This window comes from Tuber melanosporum (assembly GCF_000151645.1).
Source record: "Tuber melanosporum whole genome shotgun sequence assembly, scaffold_38, strain Mel28".
Lineage (NCBI taxonomy): Eukaryota > Fungi > Ascomycota > Pezizomycetes > Pezizales > Tuberaceae > Tuber > Tuber melanosporum.
This window is the reverse complement of record NW_003299063.1, coordinates 609259-621470: the sequence shown is the minus strand read 5'-3', so window position 1 is coordinate 621470 and position 12212 is coordinate 609259. Positions and strand designations below refer to the sequence as shown.

Below are 12212 nucleotides of genomic sequence, written 5' to 3'. Positions count from 1 at the left end.
TGAATACGATGAGATGGTTGCTGGGACTATTCTCGGGTTTTTGACTTCGCAGCCTACAGTTACTCGTGCTCATCCACCAGCGTTTACGGCGTTGAATTCTGTGCTGGAGGTTATTGCAACGAATAATATTTCCTTGGCGGCGAAGGTTGCTCAAGGGATTGTTCCTGTTTTGGCAAAGTTGTGGGACTCTAAACAGCCGACTTTTAGGGAACAGATGATGATTACTTTGATTTATATACTACCACAAATTCGCACTATAATAAGTGAAGGCCGGTCGAGAACTCTGCGGCGGAAGGTGGAAGCTCTTTCGGAAGCCCTTTTCGTAGAGTGTTCTGGGCGGGCGGATCGCGACCAACTGCAGCTAGATGATCTAGTGTTCCCGGACCCACTGAAGGCCTTTGATGCTGAGATAACGCCCCTTGGTTTACAGGGCTTTTGCCTCCGGAAGGGGAACCAGAGGGCTGAAATGAATTGGATAGTACCCCAATTGATGGCGACAGTAGTCAATATCCTAGATAGGTCCGGTGGGGATCCGGCTGGCTCAAATGGCAAAGCGCTGGAAGGGGAACGTAACAAGAGACTCAAGGTTTCCAAGAATTTTGAAGAATTGATGCGGAATGCTCGATCCATGATTACCTCGAGGAGGCTCTGTGCACTTCAGACGTTGCCCTTCCTGGTTGGCCAGAGGGATATGGAGAGCGGAGAGTTTAGTTCTGTCTTATTAGATCTGTTTAATGCGTGTTCGGATGATAATCCTGTCATTTCGTCGTGGGCTCTACTTTCAATTGCAAGGTGGGATTCCTGCGGATTCCTTCGTGTTTCCCGAGTTCTTCCTGTATTATTGCATGTCTTGCCGCGGATAGAGAGGGGGAAAGAAACAGAATATATGATTCTTTTTTGCCCCGATTTCTTGCTCCACTGTAGAGTGTTCCTGGGCTAATTCTATGATGGATATAGTTGTGCGTTCTCAAAACCCGCATCCGACCCCTCACATCGACCGATTTGGAATCAGATCTGGCAGCTTTGCCCCAGGTACTCGGCAAATCAGGCTACGTGCCGGGCTGCTTGCCATCTTATGAGGATTATACTAGCGGTGGATCTGGTGCCGTATACTGAGGTATCTAAAGAAGTGGATGCTATGATACTGTCAATTGATCTTAGTGGTCCTGCGAGTGTTGTTGACTCGTCTCTGGCGGTTTGGTGCCTGATCTTGGAGAAGAGGAATACTGTCGCGCATTCGTCGATTTTGCAGCCTGGGGAGAGGCTCTTACAGTGGTTGATATCAAAGTGGAGGCCTGGTATGCGGTAGTTCTTTGCTTGGCTTGGTTTCTTGAGTCCTTGGCTGATCGTGTTAGTTGATGCACTTGAGCGTGGGACTGCTTTATTCTACTCGCAGCATCTTTGTCCTAAGAACTTGTCTAGCTTCCTGCTCTCGTGCTGCGGGAAGAAGCCGTTGGACTTTGAGGCGTATCCACCCCAGTCCTGTGGACCTATTGGACAGGCTGTAATCAAGGTCACTCGTCATGCTGGATTGCTTAGTTTTCTGCTGTTCGGAGATGAGATCGTGCCGGCAGATACAGAGGCCAACACTGCACGGGCGAATACACTACGAGACACACAGCCAACTGCACATCCTGGTGTTGAGCTGCAGGTCATTGAGTTTCTGGATCGACAATGTGATGCAGTCCGGGAGAGGTGGCAGACTATGGTCACTAATCAATTGCAGCACATTACTCCGGACATAGTCCAGAACCTTATCGGGTTTGTTTGCACTGCAAGTATACTCTGCTCTGCGGTTCGACCTCGCACACACGATAGGATCAAGGTTGAAGCCTTGGAGAAGAAAGTAGAGGCGTTGAATAAGGATGCGTTGGGATATGTAGAGCGGGATGACTGCGGTACCAAGCAAGTTGAGGGATTGCTTAGGTGCGTTGCTGGACTGGTTCCTAGACCTGGTGTGATTGTTGTCTCGTCATATAACGCACCTCAGGTCTTTACTGGTCAATTTGGGCGGGCTCTAGCTACTATTTCTCAGGTTATTGAGGAGAAGAGCATCGTGAAGAGCTCGATTGACCTTACGGAGGATGGTGTCGACATGATGGACCTGGACGACGACTTTGATATGCCAGATAACGATCGGACAGTGAAGAGAGTAGATTTTGCCAGAGAATCCATTCAGGCTGCATGTGCAACAGAAACGTTTCAGCATTGTACTACGGGTTTAATATCGCTGTTTGCCCTCTCAACGAAACATGATAGCTCCGATGAGCTCTGTGGACACTTCGTCGATTACCTGATGGGGCTATCTAAAGAACGGTTGATCATGTCCCAGCCACTTGTTAGGGACTTTTTATTCGCTGCGAGTGATAGACTTGCCGATAGCGATGCTGCGAATCTCACGGAGCATCTGGCAATGGCATTACTACAAGATTATAGCACCGAGCGATGCGAGACTGCAGTTCGACTTTGTATCGATACGCTGAGTGCGCTCGTCCCTCGGTGGGCTATTGAGGGCGTGGAAGGCGATGTGGTAGCTAATTGCGAGTCCATATATGAATGGGTGACCAAGGTCGCCCTCGACAGGGCTTTAATGTCAAGCACCACCCGCATGGAAATGGCCCATCTCCTCCAACGGATTCTGGAAGTTAATCCTGAGTATGGACAAAAGTCCGAGATGAAATCTACCAGAACCCAGTTCATTGGGCTCCTCGCAGACGGAGACGTTCGTGTTTCCTTCGAACTAGGGAACTGCGTCCCGGTGCTGTTTAAGATCTTTGGGCTCACCGTTCACGAGACGGTTTTCAAGGACATACTCAGCCACTTGACTGATCAGTCGGATTGGGCGGAGGGATTGGCGATGCGGGTGTATACGCTTGCACAATTGGCATTTACCACCTTCACGAAGAAGTTAATTGTCTATTATATTTTTGAGACCGGGCAACTCGTCGACGGGGAGAAGTATGCCGCAAAGGCGTTATCTTCCGTCGCCAAGGCTTTGAAACTGGGTGGACCCAGAGATCTCTTTAAGATTTTTAGTCCTCAGTTACTATATACTTGGATCGACAACGACGAGCTCACGAGGTTTCCCTTCCGGGTGTTTGGGTATGAGAGTTTGAAGGAGTTATTCGCCGACGTTCATGAGGACCTTGTTGCCCAGCTGTTAATGAAGGAGAAGGATGATGCCTCGCAGGAGTTGGCGAAGATATTAGACGTTCCGTATGACGATTTGCTAGAGAAGGGGTTCCACAAGATACTTGCTTACGGAGTCGCTGGAGCAATGGCGACGCCCCCGAGGCCGGACGCGCCCCAGCCTCCAAATGTGGAGCTTCGCATTAGACAGCGGCTCGGGGATGAGGAGTATAAACGGCTGTTAGAGAAGAAGTTTGCACTTATTATTGCTTCCCTATTCCAGGTTATGCAGGAGGATGGCACATCAGATAGATTCCTGTCGAAAGACCCGTCACTCGCTGCCACTGCGGCTTACATGAGGGACATTGTGGAGGTCAGTCACTCAACAGGAAAGATACCGGACCCACTGAGGCCATACTTTAAGGTTAAGGTTGTGCTCAACGCCGTGCATCATCTGTGTGGGCGATTGCAGTATGATGATACCCGCCTCTGGACGCCAGCTATGTTTACGTTTGTTACTAGGCGACTATTCGACACTATGGATCCTGCGCTGGGGAGTTTGAGCGCTTGTGCCGTCGTGCGGAAGATCCGACTTCTCGTCTGCCTGGCGAATCCAAAGAGTATTGATGGGTATGCGCTCGAGATGGTTATTCACGGGCTTAAGCCTTACATTGTCGATACGTATTGCGCCGAGGATGCGGTTGGGGTTGTGCAGTATCTACTTGATCAGGGGAAGGGATATTTATCTACTCAACCTGCGTTCGTGATCGGAACGTTTTTGTCCATACTTGCTTCCTTACGGGCATTTCTTTCTGCTGCCACTGGGCAGGAGGATACTCAGGTGCAACTAAGTCTTAACATTGCGCAGTCATTTCATATTTGGCTGGGAGATTACCTCACCGGCTGTCACTTCCCGGAGCTGAACGAGATGCAAAATCAATTGTTTCAGGCCATCGTCGAATCTGCAATGGGATTCAGATTGCATGGAAATGCGTCTTCTGGGACAAAAGAGAGTGATCTATTGCGGCATCTGCTGGACGACGATAGGAACAAAAATAAACTTCTGGATGATGTCTCCCGTGGGCTGGCGTTCTCGCTGGTCTGCTCGGGCTTTCAGAAGCCAGTTAGTTTCCGCGATGATATCTTTGGCAGTGATGAGGAGTCCGTTGCGCGCTCCAGGGTGTTGTTGAGGACTTGTCGGAGATTGGATGTCAGTGATGGGTTCTTGCTATGGGCTGCTCGGGTGCTGGGGAGGTCCTATGCCGCGAGCGGGGACATACATAGTGAGTGGACGCAGGAGACTGAACTGGAGAAGATTACGGATCTGGACACGACGCAGTACGATCTCGACATCATCCCCAAAGCGGGTATTTTCCAGCTGTTGCTGAAGCTGCTACTCAGCGATGATAGGCTAGTCATCGGCCTTGCGGAAGCCACTCTCGAGACTATATTCTTTGACGAATCCAGGTCTCCAGGAGTAGCTACGTTTCACTATATCCTCGATGAAAACATGTATAAGGCTATGAAATGGAGTATCCTACCGATGTCACTATCCGAAAATGAAAACCCACGACCGATCACTTCTGTCACGAAGCCGGAGATCCTGCCTGTTGATGAGTGGGTAAAGGACCTGACGACGGCGATATCAACAAATTTACAGGAGGATGCGGTGGTCAAGAACTTGAGGCCTATACTTGAGAAGGTGGGCGGTCTGGCGAAGGACTTGTTCCCGTTTGTGGTACATATACTTTTGCTGCATCATATCAAGGGGGATGACGAGCTTAAGATGGAGTTGTCAGAACTTTTTAGAGATTGTTTCAGGACCTGTTCGGAGAAGACGGTGCCGCATAGCATTATTCTGATCAAGACTATATTGTACTTGCGGACCCAGGAGACGGCTCAGGAGGCTACGAAGTTGCCTAGAGATCATTGGCTCGATGTGGATTATCTGGAGATGGCAAGAGCAGCTTGTATCTGCAAGATGTTCAAGACGTCACTCCTCTTTGCCGAAATCTATCACTCGGAGTCTGGCAATGCCGAGTTTCCGGATTCAAAGCTTTTGCTAGAGATTTTTAGGAACGTGGATGATTTGGATTCTTACTATGGTGTCAGCCAAGCTTCTAGTCTTGAAACCGTCCTTAAGAGGTTCGAGTACGAGGAGGATGGCTGGAAGAGTCTTTCGTTCCGAGGGGCAAATCTTGAGAGCCACTTGAGGTTGGGTTCTACGTCTGACGGCCAGGATCTGTTTGGTGTGGTGGATGCGTTTAACACACTGGGCATGAACGGCCTCTCGCATGCGTTTTTGCAGTCCGGTACGGCGGCGGATGCGTCTGAGGACACGTTAGACAATATGTTCCGCTCGGCGTGGAAACTTGAACAATGGGATTTGCCATGCCCTTCTTCGTGCACTACCCGCTCAGCAACCATATACCGAGCTTTACAGAGCGTGAATAACAACCTCGACATGAGGGCCATTCCGTCACAACTAGACTCCTCCTTCTTCGGCGTAATGCGTCAGATCACGGCCGGGAAGCAAACCGGCCACTCACTGGGCGCTAGCATGCGAACACTAGCAATGCTAACAGAAATGGAAGAAGTTCTAGTCTCAAAGGAAACCGGAGAACTAGAGCAAGTCTGGGAGCGCTTACAAAACCGTAATTCTTGGATGCATATAGGGCGATACTCAGACGTTGAAGAGATCATGACAATGCGCCAAACAACCTTAAGTTCCGTTTCTAAACGCGATCATTTACGACGTGCAGCGGGTGTGGACATCAAGACTGCGCGCTTCCTAGAAGCGAAAGCGCTCGTGGCGTCTTGCAAGATGGCGAGGAGCCACAAGGTCCTTCAGCACTCACTCTCGGCCGCTACGCAGTTGAGTAAGGCTGTCGAGCCCTGCAAGCAGGTTGGTCTGGATATCAACGCTGTTGCGACGTTACAGGCGGCGAATGTGCTGTGGGATCATGGGCAGGGGATCGCGTCGATTAGGATGTTGCAGGCTTTGGGCTTTGATAATGCGCTAGGGCAGCAGAGCATTGTAGTTGGGAAGGCAAAACTTTTGGCGAAGTTGGTGAGTGCCCACTGGTGATTGGACTATGATTCATGGCTGATTGGGTGTTTTTTTTTTCAATTTTCCTTTTTCAGGGGAATTGGGTATCAGAAGCCAGGCTAGAAAAACCTGATAAGATTATGAGCAATTACCTTGTTTTCGCTATCGATGAGCTTAAGGAGAACTACTCAGGGTCCGAGGCTGGCAGAGTGTTTCACGAGTTTGCGTCCTTCTGCGACCAGCAGCTACAGAATTCAGGGAACATAGAAGATTACCAACGAGCGCTTAAGCTCCGGCAGAACAAAGAGGCGGAAGTCCGCGAGTTGGAGAAGTTGATGAAGTCCGCTGCCGGTGGCAAACTGGAGCAGCTCACACTCTACAGGCATAAAGCGAAGACCTGGCTGAACCTCGACGACGCGGAGTTTAATAGACTTAGGCTGGACAGGGAGGCCTTCCTGGAGAGGAGTATCTCCAATTACCTTCGTGCTCTGGCTGCTTGCGACGATTACGACCATGATGCCGTCAGGTTCTGTGCTCTTTGGTTGGAGCACTCCGGCGATGCCAAGGTAAATAAGGCCGCAGAGGCCCCGCTCGGGCAAGTTGCGTCAAGGAAGTTTGTCCCCTTGATGAATCAACTGTCCTCTAGACTTTTAGAGAGCCCAGAGGATATATTCCAAAGCTTACTATTCCCGCTTATCCTCCGGATATGCATGGACCACCCGCACCACGGGCACTACCAGATTCTCGCACTGACGAGGGCGAAGCCGAAAGACAATATTTCCCAATCCCGTCAAGCCTCTGCCGCCAAGATCGCCACGAAACTAAAAGCTCACCCATCGTCAAAGCCGCTCTTCAGCCACATCATCCAGGCGACAACATCGTATATAAAACTAGCAACGCAAAAGATTGAGAGGAAGCCCGGCATTAAACCAGTCCTCAGGAGCGTGCTGACGAGAGACATTTACTCCAAATTCTCCGTCGACATCCCAAACTGGAAAATCCCCCCTCCAACCATGCAAATCGACGTCCGCGCGGACAAGGACTACAGCGGCCTCCCCGTGATCGCGAAGTTCCACCCTGAAATCACCATAGCCTCAGGTATCAGCGCGCCAAAGATAGTAACTTGCCTCGCATCAGACGGGCGCACCTTTAAAATGCTCTTCAAAGGTGGCAACGACGACCTCCGGCAGGATGCCATAATGGAGCAAGTCTTCGAGCAAGTCAGCAACCTTCTGAAAAAGTCTCGCACAACCCGCCAACGAAACCTCTCTATCCGGAACTACAAAGTCCTCCCCCTAGCTACTAACGCGGGCATAATCGAATTCGTCGCGAACACCATCCCCCTGTACGACTTCCTGATGCCAGCACACATGTCCTACCACCCGCGCGACTGGAAACCCACCTACTGTCGCAAGACAATCACAGACGTGCAGACGAAGACCAGGGAAGTCCGTATCGACGCGTTCCAGCGGGTAGCAGCGCACTTCAGGCCAGTCATGCGCTACTTCTTCATGCACAAGTTCAACGGACCAGATGACTGGTTCTCCTCGCGGCTAGCATACTCGCGGTCCACCGCCGCCATATCCATCCTCGGACACGTGCTCGGCCTGGGCGATCGGCACGGACACAACATCCTACTAGACGAAAAGAGCGGCGAAGTCGTGCACATCGACCTCGGCGTTGCCTTCGAACAAGGCCGCATACTCCCCGTGCCAGAAGTGGTTCCCTTCCGCCTCACCAGGGACATCATAGACGGCTTCGGCGTCACAAGGACAGAAGGCGTATTCCGCCGATCATGCGAATTCACGCTCACCGTGCTGCGGAACGAGGCCTACAACATCACCACAATCCTCGACGTCCTGCGCTACGACCCGCTCTACAGTTGGACCATCTCTCCGCTCAGGATGAAGAAGATGCAGGATCAAGTTGAAGCTGCTGCGACCGGGATTGTGGATGAGGGTATTGTCGGAACCGGGGGTGCGGGGAAGAAGGACGAGGAGAGCGAGGCGGATAGGGCTCTCACCGTCGTCGCGAAAAAGTTGAGTGCCACTCTGAGTGTTGGCGCTACGGTTAACGAGCTTATTCAAGTGGCGGGGGATGAGAGAAACTTGGCAGTTTTGTATTCTGGTGAGTACCTTTTTTTCTTGGTCTCCCCCATTTCTTTAATGGTGGGTGGGTGGGTTTAGCTAACGCGTTTGGTAGGTTGGGCGGCGTATGCTTAGGTAGGTTGGGCGGCGTATGCTTAGGTAGGTTGGGCGGCGTATGCTTAGGTAGGATTTCGAGGTTTGTTTTTTTTGGTTTATTGTTGGTGGAAAGATTTACGCGCTTTCGAACTCATACCTGAGAGTGGAGGCAGCAGGGGCGCGTGCAGGCTTTGTATATTACCAAAAGTTTTAGTCAAATTCTAATCGCTTTTGAAAGGGTGTTGGGAAGGACAGTTTGATCATGTGATATCACTCGTTTGAATTTTTATGCGGACTTGGGCCACTATCCCAGTCGAAGCGGCACCACGAATTGTAAAATAAGGGTGGGCATAAAGAAGCGAGCCCGAGCGATCATATATTAACCCTATAGCAAAGAGCAAAGAAACAGGAACGCATCACAGTGCTGATCACCAGACGTCTGACCCCACACCGGTGCAATAAAAACAACGCCCGTGAACAGCTAGAGATAAATATGAACAGGATGCTATGAACTAGGAATATTCCCCTATACACAATTCAGCTCCCGCCATTCTTGCTCAAGTCTCAAATATCCTCTCCCAATGCTACTGGTTTATATTATTCCTCATCAGATTCCCACAAACCCTCGTCAAGCATCAAGAAAGCCATTACCAAGCAGCCTGAACCTCTGCAAAGCTACTCGTAGCAGCTTTACTCGCCCCAGCGCAATGTGCACCCACCCCAGCGTTCCCCTGTGCAGATTTCGCCCATGCCTTTGTGATGACTTTTCTTCTCGGGTAAACAGAAACAGGGTCATCAGTTGCGCCAAACCCACTCGGTTGTCTGCTTGTCCTATGTGTTGGCTCCAATGGCTTTTCCATCAGCGGCGGTTTGAATGGCTTCTGTGCGGGTTCGAATCGAATTGTCATTCCACGGTGAGCCTGCAGGAGTACCCCCTGTGTAGCGCGTCGAGGTCCGATTTGGGGGGCACGAGTACTGGTCGGGAGAGAGAAGGCTTGAGATTGAGTCATGCGGCGCTTGGCCCTATTTTCAGGTTCCGCTACAATGGGGGCCGGTATGGTGAATAGGCCCGGGCCAACAATAGGCATAATCCCGTCTCCTTGCCCTTGACGGGAAACCCCGGATGTCGCAGGGATAATGGTTTGGTTCATGTTTATCATCGGGGGATTTGCGAGAAAAGGACTTTTGAAGCTGCTGGAAATTGTGGGCCGTCGCAGTGGCACAGCCTCTCTTCGCTTGATGATATCCTTAAGTGGCATGTTGCTGTAAGTACGAGCTGGTGTTGGGGTGGATAACGGGCTCAGGGAGCAGGTTGGTGGCTGAGCCTTGTGAAACTCCTTAGTGCCCAATTGAACTTTCGCAGAATTTGTGTTGGTTTTCCAATTGGATTGGCTCTGGGAAACTGTAGGTCGAGCAGGTTCATAATTGCTCAGAATTTTTTGTGCACTCGAAAAGTAGTCTCTTCCAGATATTTCTATGATTACACATAGTTACGATTAGCGTTATTCAGTAAAACATGCCGAAATTGAATCACACTCGGGATCTAACCATTGATATAACCCATATCGCCCTGACTCTTGCCCTCATCTATAAGTTTCCTAGGTTGCCGAAGAGGGGGAGGGGGCATGACCTGCTCCATCTGCACCTGGGCTGGTTGGTCGCTCCGAGGCATAGATTTTGGAGATTCTAGAATAACTGCTGGAGGTTGCTTTGGTGGAGAAATCAGTTCCAGACGCCCCAGTTGATAATCTTTCCATAGCTGTACAGACTACCTTTATATTAGAACACGCAAACAAGTAGAGCCGCCACACTTACCGAGGATGTCAAATCGCCCTCACCCATCTCTTCCTCAAGAATGTACGAGGGTTTTTTGGTCCCCCCCTCTGCCCAGAACTGGGGGCTGTCCTCAGGCTCTTGGATAGGGGAAACACAAACCTCTATATCGCCTCCAGAAAGACCAGTATCCGGGGATGGCCTGGAAAACTGAGACTCCCAGAATCTAAGCAGTGAGCTACAACCTGACCCTCGGGGCGCAATCCCAGGCTCAGGGCTCGGAAACGGTGTTGGACTTCTATCAAACCTCTCCCAAGGATATCCTAAAGTTTTCATCATAGATTCCTGTCCCCCATTTTCCACCGTAATACCACTTCCTATTAAACTGGGGGGTACTTGAGATGAGATATCTCCAGCAGCACCGCCCCGTGGCTCCGCATGATCCCGGTTATCCAAACCAAATTCCGATATTCTCAAACCGAGGGGAGATTCCGCTATATGGTACCCGCTTGTCAGCTTGTTTGACCGCCCCGATAGCTTTGATGAATCAATTGTACAAATTTTCCCCGAGTGCCGTGGCACAGATTGGTCTGCAATTGCTGGCTTTCTGCTTTGTGGATTTGTTTCGGGTGCCTGGAAAAATCCTAGCTCAGGTCCCAGCTCCATACCAACCAGCCCTCGATCCTGAGAAGGTGAGCAACCCGGGGTAGCAAGCTGTGAGTCAAACGAGACAAAATGTGGAAACTTATTTGTCCTGGTTGGAGATTGAGTTCGATCTGCTACATTCGCCTTTTCCCATTAGCTCAACGACCATTTTACAGGCTCAGCGTAAATACCAATTCTAGAGCTCCACTTAACGAAGGAGTCCTTTCCCGAATTGCCCTATCCCTAACTTTCCCAGGCACCAGCAAATTGTCAATACGATCACCCCAGTTCTCCTTCTCACAGTGGATCACTCGTGATTCCTTATCCCCCGCAGCAGCAGTTATATTTCTACCACGCCGTGTCCAAGGGGAAACGATACTCCCTCTAATAACGCTTACGGGAAAGCGTGGCTTCAGAAGCACTGGAACTGGATTATCTGTCTGGGTTATACCACTCAATATAGGGTCCGGATCAGAATCTTCCTGTGGTTCACCTGAGGATAGAAACCTCTCATTCTGTGGATATCGTGAAAGGACGAGGGATTTATTGGCCACGTGGTGCTTCTTTCTCCTCTTTGGAAACCAGATTCCCAGGGTTATTGTCTCCCTCAGCTTCCTCTTGGCGGTCGGCCGAGCAACATCCTCGTCAGCCTTTTCCAGGGCAGCTAGTGTCTCGAGGAGAAAGTCATCCTCTTGATTCTCCTCCGGCGAAGGGATGGCTTTTGTGGCGGTAGGAGGAGTGCTTGTTTGAACGGGCCCGCTTCTCGACTTTCGCGGGGTTCGACGCAACTAGAGTAAGGCCATTAATTCCATGTCTATAGAGATGAAGGTATCATATTGTGGGGCATACTCCCTTCAGAAACTCACCCGCCGATAAGATCCGAATGCTAGAACTAGCGATAGTCGCGGAGGGCAGCCTGCTACGACGGCGTGACATTCTTGCGAAAGGTATTGTCGAAGCTCACTCGCGTCAATGGTGACGGAGTTGATGAGGAATATGTGAGCTTAGAAGCGAATGGTTCGCTCACTACAGAAAAACTGAGTCCACGCAGCCTCTCACGTAAATTACACAAGTACCAAACATGGCACCAATCTACAAGTACGCCTCAATCAAGCTATGAATCGCCTGTTAAACAATACCTCCAAAATTAAGTTAGATACCTAAACCCCCTTCCTGAATCCCTTATAGTAGGTATCTTGCGAGTGAAGACCTCATATGAAAGTGAGGGGAGAGTAAAGTGAAAGCTATCAAACATGTTATGAACCCTGAATCACAACGCTCCAATTACAACTCCTTCGTAAGCGCCAAATAATAGTTCCAGGAGTTAGCAAGAAATAGTTGGTCTCAATCTGACTAGATTCAGGTTTCTTGCGAGGTCGGCAAGCTTAGAATTCAACCCAAGTTCCTTCCTCCAGCTCACCATCTTGAACTAG

General features: G+C 50.3%; 1 protein-coding gene across 1 annotated transcript; it reads left to right on the top strand.

Annotated features, from left to right (window-relative positions):
• Positions 1-3163: 3163 nt before the first annotated feature.
• GSTUM_00007669001 (uncharacterized protein) lies at positions 3164-8364 on the top strand (the record flags this gene model as incomplete). The annotated part of the gene is made up of 3 exons (XM_002839581.1): positions 3164-4311; positions 4384-6199; positions 6274-8364. 3 exons carry the CDS (start codon positions 3164-3166, stop codon positions 8362-8364), a joined length of 5055 nt encoding a protein of 1684 aa, XP_002839627.1.
• Between the last annotated feature and the right edge of the window lie 3848 nt (positions 8365-12212).